Below are 15,129 nucleotides of genomic sequence, written 5' to 3'. Positions count from 1 at the left end.
GCATTCCCGACAGATGGCTGTCCAGCTGCCTCTTGAATGCCTCCAGTGTTGGAGAGCCTATTACCTCTCTAGGTAATTGATTCCATTGTCATATGGCTCTAAAAGTTAGGAAGTTTTTCCTGATATCCAGTCAAAATCTGGCTTCCTACAGCTTGAGGCCATTATTCCATGTCCTGCACTCCGGGACGATCAAGAAGAGATCCCAGCCCTCCTCTATATGACAACCTTTCATGTACTTGAAGAGTGCTATCATATCTCCCCTCAGTCTTCTCTTCTCCAGGCTAAACATGCCCAGTTCTTTCAGTCTCTTCTCATAGGGCTTTGTTTCCAGTCCCCTGATCATCCTTGTTGCCCTCCTCTGAACCTGTTCCAGTTTGTCTGCATCCTTCTTGGAGTGCGGAGACCAGAACTGGAAGCAGTATTCAAGATGAGGCCTAACCAGTGCTGAATAGAGGGGAACTGATACTTCACGCGATTTGGAAACTGTACTTCTGTTAATGCAGCCTAATATAGCATTTGCCTTTTTTGCAGCCACATCACACTGTTGGCTCATATTCAGCTTGTGATCAACGACAATTCCAAGATCCTTCTCACATGTCGTACTGCTGAGCCAAGTATCCCCCATCTTATAACTGTGCATTTGGTTTCTTTTTCCTAAGTGTAGAACTTTGTATTTATCCCTGTTGAATTTCATTCTGTTGTTTTCATCCCAATGCTCCAGCCTATCAAGGTCCCTTTGAATTTTGTTTCTGTCTTCCATGGTATTAGCTATGCCCCCTAATTTTGTATCATCTGCAAATTTGATAAGCATGCTCTGTACCTCCTCATCCAAGTCGTTCATAAAAATATTGAAGAGCACTGGGCCCAGGACTATATTAAGTAGCTAACTTAATAGACAGTTCACAGACTTGGACATCAAGGGAAGGTGTATACATTGTTGTACAGCAGATGCATGAAGGCTAGGCACTTAGTGATGAATGGCCAGATTCCCATGTTGGGTGGTGCTGGCTGTCCTCTGTGTGCGTGTGTACATGTGTGCACGCATACACCCATGCACACACTCACACAGAGCTATTTCTGGATGCCTGACTGAACCAGACTTCATAATGTGTTTTCTCATTCTCTAAATTTTCTCTGGACATGTAATATAACTCCGTTGTTGTTGATGCTGAGGGTTTTTTTTTTAAAAAAGGAAAATCTTGCCTGCTATTATTATTTCTTCATTTATATCCCACCTTTTTCCCAAGACTGGGACTCAAGGTGGCTTACAAAAATTAAAACAAATACAAATAAAATCATACAAGAAGTTACTGTTAAAATGTAATTAAACTATCTATAGAATTAAAACCATTGAAAACATATTTTAAAAAGCCAAAGATAAAGATAAGTAGAACAGCACACTATTAAAAGCCCGTGCAGTCATACCCCCAAAGCCTGATGGAATAGAAAAGTTTTCACTTGCTGGCGGAACAACAGCAAGCAGGCAGCCAACCTAACCTTCCTCAGAAGGGAGTTCCAGAGGCTTGGGGCAGCCACTGAGAAAGCCGCCTTGTGTGTTCCCATCAGACGAACCTGTGAGAGTGGTGGGATCAAGAGAAGGGCCTCCCCCAAACATCTTAGAGGTCAAACAGGCTCATATGGGAAGAGATGGTCCTTTAGATAGCGTGAACCCAAGATAGGGCTTTATAGGTCATAACCAGCATTTTGAATTGTGCTCGGAAGCAAACCACTGGCCAATGGAACTGCGATAACAATGGAGTGGTTGCCCTGACCCCACTTGGAACTTCAAACTCATGCATTTGGATCAATGGAGGCATCCACTAACAGACTATGGTAAAGCAATTTCTGCTGATTTCTGCCTCCCCCTGCAGGCCCTGTGTTGCTTCACTCTCTGAAGCAGACTTTGGAGGAGCATGGCAGGATGTGGGGAAGTGGGCAAAAATCAACTTCCCCTTCCATTAGTTCTTTCAGAAGCAATCTTTCCCTGAGCTGAACTCTGTTCATGGGATCAATAGATCAAGCATGTGGTGCACAACGATAGAGAATGACTACCACCTGATATTTTATTCCTTCCGCTTTGTTAATATTCCTTCTCAAGTACTCATACATTTTGAAGAATCGTTTGGTTATAGTTTGGTTTTTTCCTCTGTATTTGGATGTGCCTTCTTTCTTTTGATTCTGTTTTACTGATAAACTCCATTGGTGATTTTTGTAGAAGCTGCACACTCATTTCCGCTAATGTCTGTTACTACTGATTTCCTGTTGTTGCCATGTTGTGGCTGTTTCCATGATCCCTTGGATTTCACGGGGCACAATATTTGATAAGGTCACAAGTAATTTCTGCTCAAGAGAACTGCCTTAAGGACTTCCTGACTCCATATGTTCCATCTTCAACACAGATATCTTCTGATAGGGCATTTCTAGTGGCTCCCCATGCCCCTGAGGTTCAGTTGGCCTCCACCAGGGACTGAGCTTTTAGTAGGGCAGGCCCTGCCCTGTGGAACTCCCTGCCAATAGAGGTTTGGCAGGAACCATTCCTTCTTTCAAGTGTCTCTTGAAAACTGAACTTTTTAGAAAGGCCTTTTCACATGATTTTTTCCCCAACCGGTGTAGTATTTGTTGATGCATTAATTATTATTTTAAATGATGTTTTTATTGGTTTTTAATTTTGTATGTCGTAAGCTGCCTTAATGTACTTGTATGAAAAGTGCAGCTTGTAAATACTTTAATAAATAAATAAGAGCATATGGGGATTCCATGGAATCTCCCAACTGTATTCCCCTTTCTTTTAAAGTTGGCTGCAGTGAGGTGTAGTCTTGCTTCTCTATTTTCCCCATTTGTGTAATCTTTCTGTGCTTGCATGGTAATCCCATGATTTTTCTGTTTTGTCTATGTGCTGCAATTGAATCCTAAATGTTACAGTTTGAGCTTTTCCTTCCCATTTTTTGCACTGGGAATGGTTGAATATCAACTTGTACATCACCCAGAGAATCTCTTCATTGGATGTCTGCTAAATATAGTAAATAATGCCACATTATCATATGAACAGTTTGTCCCATAGGCATCATGTAGTGTCAGTGTGAGTAATTTAAGCAAGAAGCTCAACCGTAAATGAGCTGAAATGTTATCGTGCATTTTGCCTTTTGAGAGGCAAAAGGTTAACATTATGTTTTGCATGCTGCAGAAACAGCATGTTTCTTGTTCTGTTCCTTTTTGCTGTACTTTTTATTAGGCAAACCCAACTTAGGCATTCTTCAAGGGAAGAGTGACAGTACTGCAGTAGAAAGATAATGAATTCAGTCTTGATCAAACCATGACATGACTTGTGCCTTGCTTGCACCTTATTGAGCATAGGTGATGCAGCTCAGTCCTAGGAAGCGTTCTCTGCAGTACATAGAGCAGTAGAGCTGTTGAAACCACATCAGTCATTTTATATCTATATGGCATTGATTAATTGGTCTGATCTTCCTCTCCTTTATGATTACACAGCCATTGCTTTAGTTTAGCAACAGAAATGGCTGTGCGCAAAAGATTTAACGTGGCCCGTTAGGGCGAGAAAAAGGCAAAGATCTGCCTCATGACAATGAAATAAACTGATTGTCCAGGTCGCTTAATGCAGTTAACTTAGCTATAAATAACTGGGGGCTGTCCTTACTGAAAATAGTAGTAGGCTGTTATAGAAATGTCTCTTAGAGCTTGCCTCAAGGTATTCATCACCAATGCTGTTTAAATAGCAAGTTTAATTCATTTTTATGCAATTAAACTAAGACAATAAAATCCCCTAGGGGGTAGAATTACAACTCTGCAGTAAAATCTGGTTGGCCATATTTTTAGAAACATATTTGTTGTTACATTATATGATTAGGGTTTTCTGTGCTATCATAGAATATTTTTGTGGGCAGATGTACTTTGAGCATTTGAAGCAATTTTAAACACTACATTTGCTTTTTTAAGATAGCATCTCTTAAATACTCTCGAACTGATTGTGAAATCTTTGGTCCTGTCCAACCTATTTTATTTAGATTTTGTAGCATTCATGTTCATTTTTATGAATTAATATACCTTCAGTTCTCAACTAACATTCAGTTGTCTGATACTTTTTTTCCTTTATGGGTGGGAGTTTTTTTTTTTTTTAAGTAGGCTTCAGTTCTGCACTACTTCATAACTGGTCATACACAACAACGATCAAGATCAATCCCATCAGCTCAATAAGTTCAGATGTGCATTGCATCCAAAAGCACATATGGTCTTGCTTTTTTTAAGCTTATGATGACTCAGCAAAAAGTCCCTATCAACAATATTAACTAGTACAGGGATATAATTCTATATTTATGCAATTATTGAATGTGCTGCTCAAAGTTACCATGAAATGAAATAATGGTGTTCCGTAGAGCTAAAAAGGTCAGGTTCTTCATATTCTTGAATTCATGAAGACTCCAAAAAGACAGTACTAAGTGTGCCTGCTACCCAAGAGAATACTGTAATAAAGTAATCCTGGAGATTTAAAGGCAATTCTTCTAAAAAGTTGTGAAAATACAATAGAAAAATCACATGTTGTACTACCTGGGCTTTTTTTCTTCTTGTTACTTTTCCCCCCATAAACCAATCTCCAGAACTGTTCACATGCCAATAGTGGAAGATCTTTACTTAAGAGCTGATATTTTAATACATGAAAGTCATGAGTGTCAAAATATAGAATGAGATCTTAAAAGGAGTTGCAAGCTGTTCCCAGGCTGCTCCCACCTATTGCATGTGTGCATTTTTATGTTTTTGGGGGGTTAGAATATTAACAATTAAGTTCAAACCATGGTTTATCTAGGCTTTCTCCAGTAATTCAGAAGTAGAAACCACATATGTATCTAAGGTAAGGTGCTAAGTAGATGCCAAATGTACATTATCTCCTTTTCATAAAGAGTTCCTGGATCATTTGTGAACAGAATTAAAACTATGTCATGTTCCCTATATTAGTTAATTTGTGATAAATTGCAAAACGACTGATTATACTTTGCTACCATGTTGGTTTTTAAATATGTCTGTCCTTTGTGAAGTCTCATGAGACGTCTGCAGCAGACTGCATAATCTGATTTTTAGTCCTGTTTTTTTTAAGTTAGCTCCCAGTAACTGTAATCATTTTCTCTTCAGCAATTTTTGTAAAGCTTCACCTTTCCAAAGATTCATTCATTCATACAATTTTTAGTTGATACAAATAGTAATGTCATCAAAGTAATCAACTGTACGTGAGTATATTCACAAAACCTTCAGGCTTATTTTGCAAAATCATACGTACTATGATGCAAGGAGACACAAAAGATTCCTTTCTCTACCTGCTCTCTTAAAAGAAGAGTTATGAGGCAGGATTGGAGAAGGAAAATATTGAATTTATTATGGACCAAATGTTTTGGAATGCAAGTTCTGGAATACATTATTTTATTGCATTGTATATTTCAAATTTTAAATCTCAATTTTAAAAAATGAAACAAGGACTGGTATTGTTGTATAAAAGGGATAGAAAATATAACAACTATCCCCTTAGAAGAAAAGTTAATAGCGAAGATAAATTAGTCAAGGCTGACAACCTCCAATGCCTGGGCATAGATATCACTCTCTTAAGTTTCCTGTATTGGGAGAGCCATAAAATGTGGAGAACATTGTACTTTCTGGTTTGAAATTGCTTTGGAAGAGTGGATAGGAAAGCCACTTTGGGGAAAAGCCAATATGTGCCTTAATTCAAGCTACTCTATGCTTAGTGCCATCATTTCATAGGTCAGCTATACGATCTTATACATGTCCATTCAGAATTTAGTTCCATTAAGTTGAATGGGACTTACTCCCAGTTAAAAAAGTACAGAGTTGCAGCCTGGAAATTGTATTCAATGCAGCGCCAAGGATATTGTTATGTCAGACAAACAGAAATGCTTGCAATGATGGCACAGTCTTGCCCCCCTCCACTGTGTGCTGTTCAAAGGGTTCTCTCGATCCTCCAAAGCAGATTTGGGAACAGTGCTGGGGGTGCACAGGGAGAGGATTGGGGGGAAGGAATCGTTAGCTGAGTTAGTTGAATAAGGCTTTAAGGTTCCCTGTTTTTCTTAATACCATTCCATTTGTCAGATAAAATCTCTTATTTCATTGCTCATCAGGACTTCTGGGATACATGTCAGAGAAATAATGTGTTTGACTATAAAAACAAGGTTTCCTCATCGCTGCAGGCACAGCAATTCTCCATCTTGTGCAGTCTGCAATAGCTCGTGATGCCAAGTAAATACTTGCATAAAATGTGCCAGTGCTATCGTCAATATTTGTAGAATAGCTCGCTCTCTTTTTAATACTAGCAGCTTAATTTTCATCAATAAATAAATTTTACCCAGTACTGGTGAAGATTGCAAAAATATAACCAACTGAAATGTCATCCAAGTGGTGATCACTATTGTTACAACTTTTTGCCATATTATAACAAGTGCATTCAATGAAATGGGTGCCAGCGTGCATGCAAACGCAGTACCACTATATGCAACCATCTGCTTGGTAATTTAATAAAGTTTCTGCATTTGTGCATTGTTTTGTAGGTGAAGAACTGAAAGGAAAGATAACAGTCCACAAAAACAGAAAAGATCCACGCTCCCTCATCGTAACGCTTTCAATTAAAAATGTGAAACAGGCATACAGTCTTCAGTGAGGATTACCCCACAGGTGGCTTTGAAACACATTCTTTTTAAAATGTACCTGATAGCTATTTGCAGGCAGATACATCTCAATAAAACATCAAATAATTCTGTTCTGCAGACCATTTCATACAATCTGGAAAGCATTTCTCGTACGTACATGAACCCATGAGGGAATTAAGTTTGCTGCAAGTCTGCTATTGTGTACATTACTAACATATATTCTAAAAATACTTTTGATCCGTTTGTGAATTAGACTGTGGGGTGTGTGTGTGTTGTCCAAGTCATCTACTGAAATAATGGACTCAAGTTATTCATAACTAAAAGTCCACTGATTTCTACTCTTGAGTATGACTTAGTCAAATGCCACCCTTGGATAGCTTAGTTTTAGGAACATAGCCAAGATTCTTGACAGTGCAAGGAATCCTATGGGACTTCTAATAAAAAAATTCAGTTTAGGCTTCCCTTGGATAGGCAAAAGTTATTATTTATCCTCAAGTATTTTTATACTATAACATCTGAAAAAATAAACACACTTTTTGTATTGACACCATGCATTTATTATGTCTCTTGATTTTCATAGTGAGTCACCTATTCAGGCTTTAAGAAATTAGTCTGGTTAATTCTTTGTTTTGCAAACTTGTCACACTTGATATTATATTCCCTTTTACATATGGAATAAAATCTGAATACCCATTCAGATTGTCATAACTTAAATCCATGAACTGTTACAAATAAAATGCACAATATATCATGTTGTGTTCCAGACTGTTGCTTGTCATAGAGACAGAATTGCTTGTCAGAGAGATGGAGAGAACCACAAAGGTAATCTGATCCAGCCACCTGCCAATGCAGGAAATCCACTGTTGCAACACCCCAGTAGAAGTTCTTTAAGGCTGCATGTCCACCTATGAATGAGAGTACACTACTTTCGGAGGCAGTCTCTTCCACTGTGTAACAGATCATATCGTCAGGAAATTCTTCCTGATGTGTAATCTAAACCCCTTTCTCTTGAAATTTGAACTCATTGGTCCAGGCCCTACCCTCTGGAGCAACAGAAAACAAATCTGGTCTGTCTATGTGTCAGCCCTTTAAATATTTGACGATTGCTATCGTATTTCTTATCTAGGCTAAACATCCCCAGCTCCTTACATTGTTGTTCTCCAGTCCCCGTACTGTCTTTGCCACCATCCTCTGGACTCATTCTAGTTTGGTGATAATCTCTATGTCTTTGCACATTGGCTGGAAATCCAAAATACTTTTCAAGTCTTGCTCTGTCGAGAGTGGGCACACTAATACATTTCTGGCTAATTGTCACTAACTGTCCCACTCACAGAATTTGCTTTCTCAACCAAAATCTTTGTCCCTTAGTTTGCCAACCCCTTTCCAATCAGTGCATTATCAAAGAGACTGGTTCTTTTGCTAAATCCTTACAAGTGGTACTAATACTTAAAATAAGATCTCAAATTAATCACATCACTAAATAGTTTATTAATGATGCAAAGCCACATAGGCTATTAAAGCTAAGAGGTTTGTCATTAGCTGATGTAACTACAGTTTGTGCCGACTGTTTTTATATTTAATGATTCCTTTAGCTATTTAAGGCAATGATTTGAATAACCACTGAAGACTGAACATTTGCTGTGTATAGGCACCAGGTCTGGTAATCATGAATAATGTTTCAGATAAACTCCTGTAGCTAATATTCAAGAGTTACTCAGAATGGTCAAATACTCCAGGACAATCCCATGACCATTTGCATCTGCTACCTAGTATTTTGCAATGGGTTATACAGGAATAGTTGTTCAAAATTTTCACTTAATTGGGTTAACAGTCCTAAACAATCATACCATTATACTCATTCAGATAGCTTATATCAAGGAACAGATTTAGATGATCAAATGTCCTGCCATACAGTTTAGGATGGTCAAGCAGCTTGAGCTCTGTAGAACTTCTCAACCAATAAATATGAATTTATGGAGAGTGTCCCTTGATGTTTTACGTTGTGTGTCCCAGAATTTTAAAACAACCTTAATCACAGAACATACTACTGAGAAGTGGATTAGTTTTTGTATGGTTCACTTTTGCCACCACTGGGAATGTTGCAGGACTTTTGTTCCAGAGAGGTTGCTGTGTGAATCTGTTCCAGCAAATACACAGTCTTTAAAGTATAGGTCTAAGACTTATTTTGGCATAAGGTTTTGTGAACTAGAGCTCACCACATGGTGTGCTCTAGTCTGAAAGCTCACACTAAATCTGTTGCTTAAGTGTGTGCAACAAGATTCTTTTGTGTGGATTTTCATTGGACTTGTTCAATCTTGGATGCAGACCCAAGGGTTGCATTTAGACTGCTGAAGTTCTGCATGGAAACTGGCTGTCAATGAAGATTTACGGAAAACAGATGAAGTGACCAAACTACCCTGCAGTCCCTGTATTTTTCTAGTTAGCTGCTGAACTTCTGTGGATTTTCTTCATTGCCCTTCAGAATTTCAGACCTTGCTTACACTGTAGTATTTGTAAAAGCTGAAGTGTATTTTATCCACTATTTTTATTATTGATGTTTGAACTCCATGTTATGTTAATATGCACTTATGGATTGTATTCAGAGAAGGATAATTCCCCTCATGCAAATGAACTTTCCTGCTTCCTTTCCTCCACCCCCAGACAAATAGTCTCCTGTGTCCCTACAAAGGCCATTCCTGAGAGTTGAAAGATCCTCTAGAACAGTGATTCCCAACCTGGGAGCCTTGACCCCCAGGGGGGCCGTGAAGAAATCCAGAGGGGCCACGAACAGAAAAGAAATGAAGTATTTATTAATTTTTTAAAAAAGTTTTCACTCCCTGGACACTGTCTGCTTCCCACTGCCACTGCAGATGACACCTTCCCCCTTGCTCCAAACAAGAGGGGAGGCCTTTTCTGAAGCTCCAGAGTGTCTTTCAGGAGCACCAAGGGCAGGCATCTGCCTCTGAAATACATGGCAGATGCCAAAGGAGGCTGAGGGTGGAGATACCAGGAAGAAGAGGGGATTACTATCACCGACTACAGACTCCTCACACTACCGTTGCTGACAATGCCCTTACTCAGAACGAGAGGAGAGAGCTTTTTGTGAAGCAAAAAAGAAGCAAGGCTGCAAAGAAAGGCTGCTTTCCCCCTTCCTTTCTGGCAGCCAGCCTGGGGGGAGGGGGTCGTGAAACTTTTTGAGCTTATAAAGGGGGCCCCATACTTATAAAGGTTGGGAACCACTGCTCTAGAACAGCATGTAATGGGTTGAGCAACTGTACCAGGGTGGAGTAATCAGGCAGGATTGCTTATACAAGCAGAAGTGCCTTTCTGCTCACACAAAACATCTCTGGATCCATTTATTGGATTTGTTATTCCTAGCAATTTACTCTTTTTGCCTCTTTGTTTTTTCCTAAAAACCAATAGTGATGGAGACAGATGCACTTCAGTGTGGAGGGTATGCCACAAGCGGGGAGCCACCACTAAAAAGGCCCTGATGCAGGTCAGCGCCATTACCAAGATCTCTTCTGCCCATTGTAGGGTCCAATACAGTTGATACTGAGGAAGTTGCTCTTTTAGGTAGTTTGGTCCTAAGCTATTTAGGGCTTTATGTGCTAGTACTAACACCTTGAATTGGCACTGCAGTCCTTTCAGGAAAGGTGACACATGGTCCCATCAGACTGCCCGTCTTACCAGCTTAGCAGCCACATTCTACACTAGCTGCTGCCTGTGGACTGGATTCAAAGGCAGTCACACTTACAGAGCATTACAACAGTCCAGATGGGAAGTCACCAGAACCTGGACAACTAAGGCCAGGCTATCCCAGTCCAGGAACAGCTGCAGCTGTGAAATCAGCCTCAACTGGGCATAAGCACTCCTAACTACAGAAGCTACTTGAGATTCCAGTGACAAGTTGGAATCCGGACTATTCCCAGATTATGAACCTGTTCTGTTGGGGGGAGTACAACCCCTCCCAGAACAGGTCATAAACCTAATTCCTGGAGATGGGTACCACCCACCCATAGTACTTCCATCTTATCAGGATTGAGCCTCAGTTTGTTGGCCCCCATCCACCCGCTCACTGTCTTCAGACACCTGTCCAACACTTTATAGTCTCTCCTGATTCAGATGGAATTTAGAAATAGAGCTCCAAATCCCCACATGACAGCTCCCAACAATTTCATACAGATGTTAAATAGCATTGGAGGCAGAATGGACCCTCGTGAGTACCCTACAGCATAAAAGCCATGGAACTGAGCAACACATTCCTAGTACTATTTACTGGGAGAGGCCCTGCAGGTAGGAGTGGAACCAATGCAAGACAGTACTGCCAACTTCCACCTCCTATCATCGCTATAGGACAGCATGGTCAATGGTGTCAAAAGCCACTGAGAGATCAAGGAGAACCAACAGGGTCACATTGCCCCCATCTCTCTCCTGATAAAGGTAATCAATCAGGGTCACCAACACTGTTTCTGTGCTGAAACCAGGCCAGAAACCAGGCTGGAATGGGTATAGACAACCTGCTTCCTCCAGGCGTGCCTGCGGCTGACCAGCCACCACCTTCTCAATCACCTTCCCCAGGAAGGGAATATTAGAGATTGGATGATAGTTTACTAAAACCTCTGGGTCTAAGGAGAACCTCTTCAACAGGTGCACACCACCTCTTTCAAAGCAGTGGGTATAACTCTGTCCCATAGTGAGGCACTGACCACTCCCTGGCCCCATCAAATCAAGCCCCTCCAACTAGATTTTACTAACCATGGTGGGCAGGGATCAAGAAGGCACATACCTAATCTCACTGCTGCAAGCATCCTGTCCGCTTCCTTGGGTTGCAACAACTGAAAATGATCCCACAAGTTATGATTTGTCAGTGCTCCAGAAGCCTCCAACAAGCCTGAACCAAATGCAGCATCAAGTTCAGCACGAATTTGAGTAATTTTCCCCTCAAAGTGATTCTTACATCTTTCACATCAGGCTATTGAGCAGTCCATTGTTGGTGATATCACAGTGGTCTGGACCAGGTGGTTTACCACTCTAAACAGCTTTGCTCGGCAATTCTCTGAGGATGCAATAGAAGCGGAGATATATCTTTTATTTCTTTCTTTATTATTTACTTTGTATCCCGCCCTTCCTCCCAGCAAGAGCCCAGGGCGGCAAACAAAGAGCTAAAAACACTCTAAAACATCATAAAAACAGATCTTAAAATACATTACTTTCCTCTTCTCCCAGGCATTTGAGCATGTGCTTTTAAATTGTTTTAAATTGTGTTTTAAATTGTTTTTAAAAGATGTGTTTTAAATTTGTATATTTGTTTTTAATGTTTTTAGTTACTGTAAACCGCCCAGAGAGCTTTGGCTATGGGGCAGTATACAAATACAATAAATAAATAAATAAATATTAAAACAAAACAGAGTTAAAAACATTTTGTAAAAAAAAACTTTAAAAAGGGTTAAAAACATTATTAAAAAACTTATTAAGCAATTCTAACAGATGCAGACTGGGATAGGTCTCAACCTAAAAGGCTTGTTGAAAGAGGAAAGTCTTCAAAAGGTGCCGAAAAGATAGCAGAGATGGCGCCTGCCTAATATTCAAAGGGAGGGAATTCCAAAGGATGGGTGCCGCAACACTAAAGGTCCATTTCCTATATTGTGCAGAACAAACCTCCTGATAAGACGGTATCTGCAGGAGGCCCTTGTGATGTTCCTATATTAATGTATATATGGTAAGTGTTGGTTGTTTAGAAGATACATGGTAAGTGAAGTGAAAGAGGAGGGGGAGTGAATGGGCAGTAGAATGCTAGATGATTGGCTGAGTGTTTAAAATGGCTGAACGTATAAAAGGAAGAGTGAGAGTGGAATCTGGGGGGAGAAGAGAAAGAGTGGGTTGCTTGGTGGGGTTTGAGAGAGTTGTTTGCCAGGAGAGAGTGGAGAAGGAGGGGGGTGGAGTTCGGATTAGTATTGAGTAAAACCATATGCTTATGTGCCTTAAGAAGAAATCTTGTTAATCTTGTTAGCTTTGTTATCTTTAATAAATACTTAATTTGGTTTACCAAAGGCCTGATCCTTGGCTGGGGTTTCACAGACCAGAAGGGAGGGTAAGGTAATGACCAAGGCTGAAGGGAAACTGTAACAAATGGTGGCAGCGGTGAAGAGAATAACAATACCAGTATTCAGAGTCTCTGGGAATACTAGTATTAGGACGTGACTGGTGGTTGCCTAGCAGGGGAATCTGTTGAGATCTGTGCTAGAGCGGGGAGAGAAAAAATAAAATAAAGGACAGTCCGGACTGGTGGAGTCCCTGGTGATGCCTAGTGACAGGCAGTAGCCACGCGCAGGTAGGAACCTGACAGGGAGAGCCAGGGAAGGGCGTCACACGTGGTGGCAGTAGCGGTGGGATACGAACAACAGAGAATCCAGATACGAATACTAGAGAATCCAGAACAGTGGTGTGGCAAACAGAAATAACAAAACAAGATTTCTTGTGAGAGTGACTGGCAAAGAGTGTGTGGCAAAGAGTGAGTGAACTCAAACACCATGGCTGAATACATAAAAATGAAAAGAGAGGAGCTGGTGGAGAAGTGCATAACATTCAATTTACCTCACAAGGGTAAAGGGGTAGATGAATTGAGGGTAGCACTTATAGGATTTGCTACTGCCCAGCAAAAACAACCTGTCAGAGAAGAGACCCCAGAAGGATATTTAAGCAATCCCGCTTATATAGAGTACTTGAGAGAGAAGTTAAGATGGGAGGCTGAGGAAAAAGACAAGCAGAGGGAGTTGGAAGCTGAGAGATTGAGGATGGAAGCTGATGGGAAAGACAAGCAGAGGGAGTTGGAAGCTGAGAGATTGAGGATGGAAGCTGATGGGAAAGACAAGCAGAGGGAGTTGGAAGCTGAGAGATTGAGGATGGAAGGTGCAGAGAAGGAAAAACAGAGGGAGTTGGAATTTGAGAGAATGAGAGTGGATGCGGAATTACAGGCAGAAAAGTTAAAATTTGAAAGAGAGAAGTTTCATTCTGATGAGACAAGGAAAGACAGAGATGGAGCAAAAATAAAAATTACTCCAAAGGACTTTGCTGTCTATGAGCCTGGTCAAGATCCTCAAATTTATCTCACAACCTTTGAAAAGGCAGCTCAGTTGTGGGGGCTACCTGAAGATAAATACATGCAGTATTTATCAAACCTGATCAAAGGGGAATTGGCAGAGGTATACCAATATTTCCCCTCAGACAGGCCCGTCACCTATGCTGAATTCAAAGAAGCAGTGTTTAAAAGATTCAGACTGGGGCCTGATTATTTTAGAAAGCTTTTCAGAAACTGCCAGATACAGACAGGGAGGTCTTTCATGGAGCTGGGGGCAAAACTGATGGACATATTTGGGAAATGGCTGACAAGTGCAAAAGCTCAGTCTGTGGAGGAGGTGAAAAACCTCATGATATTGGATCAATTATACCATCAGTTACCACCAGAAATAAGGCTCCTGGTCAAAGACCGTTCCCCTACATCGGTGCAGGAGGCCGCAGAGATGGCGGATCACTTCGCCTCCAACAGAACTAGCTGGGTGGGGAAAACATCAAGAGATTTTAAACCCAGACCATATAATGCTGACAGAAGGGATGTGGTACCACAGCGAGTGAATCCTCCAGTAAAATCTGAAGGGCACAGGACACCCCAGAGTGGATCTGTGTACCCTAAAAGTGAGGAGAAATTATGCTACAAATGTGGTAGACCGGGGCACCTACATTTTCAATGTGAGGTTGCCAACCCCATTAGTAATCCTGCTCAGACAAGGGCAGTGAAAACAGAGCCCAAGGCTTTTGAAACAGTGAAAAAGGTTCAGTTCTGCCAGATAAACTGGACAGAAGTAACAGACCTTGATTCAAGTCTGAGAGAGGAAGTGAGTGTACAAGGGGCAAATTATTGGGCATTGCTTGATACTGGTGCCGCTCAGACATTACTGAGGCCAGATTTAATAAAATCTGAGGTAATATCACCTGAGGAAACTGTGACTATCCAAGGAGTGAGGGGTCAACCAGAAAGTTTGCCTGTGGCCCTGGTGGAAATGACTTGGAGAGGCCGAGAGGGCCGATATAAAGTAGGCATTAATGCCCAGCAACAAGAACCAGTAATACTGGGAAGAGATGTAATGGGAGCCCAAGGAAAGATCTATGTAGTGACCAGACAGCAAATTGGCAGAGAAAAAGAAGCCATATTAAGGGGGGCTGAAACAAACAGGGTGGAATCTGTTAACCAGCCTCAGGTCACCATAGCAACCACTAGCAGGCCTGCTGAAGGAGACAAACTGTATCAAGTGGTCTCTGATAAGAAAGAAGCAGAGCAATTCAGGGAAGAGCTGCATAAAGATGTAAGTTTGAAGCAGATAAAGGAACAAGCTCTGATCCAACAGATTCCTTTCACTGACAAGCTGAGGAATCAAGTTGTGTGTGAGAATGGGATTTTATATAGACT

At 40.9% G+C, this 15,129-nt stretch overlaps 1 protein-coding gene across 1 annotated transcript in view; it reads left to right on the top strand.

Moving 5' to 3' along the window:
- Window positions 1–8,568, top strand: part of PRMT3 (protein arginine methyltransferase 3) — a 91,282-nt gene extending 82,714 nt beyond the window's left edge. The window contains exon 16 of the mRNA XM_061610640.1: window positions 6,564–8,568. Coding sequence (XP_061466624.1) covers window positions 6,564–6,673 — 110 coding nt within the window. The 3' untranslated portion in view covers window positions 6,674–8,568. The remainder of the gene's footprint in view (window positions 1–6,563) is intronic.
- Window positions 8,569–15,129: the final 6,561 nt, after the last annotated feature.

This window comes from Rhineura floridana, chromosome 2, assembly GCF_030035675.1.
Source record: "Rhineura floridana isolate rRhiFlo1 chromosome 2, rRhiFlo1.hap2, whole genome shotgun sequence".
NCBI classification, from domain to species: Eukaryota; Metazoa; Chordata; class Lepidosauria; order Squamata; family Rhineuridae; genus Rhineura; species Rhineura floridana.
The sequence above is the reverse complement of the archived record's forward strand: the minus strand, read 5'-3'. Positions and strand labels throughout refer to the sequence as shown.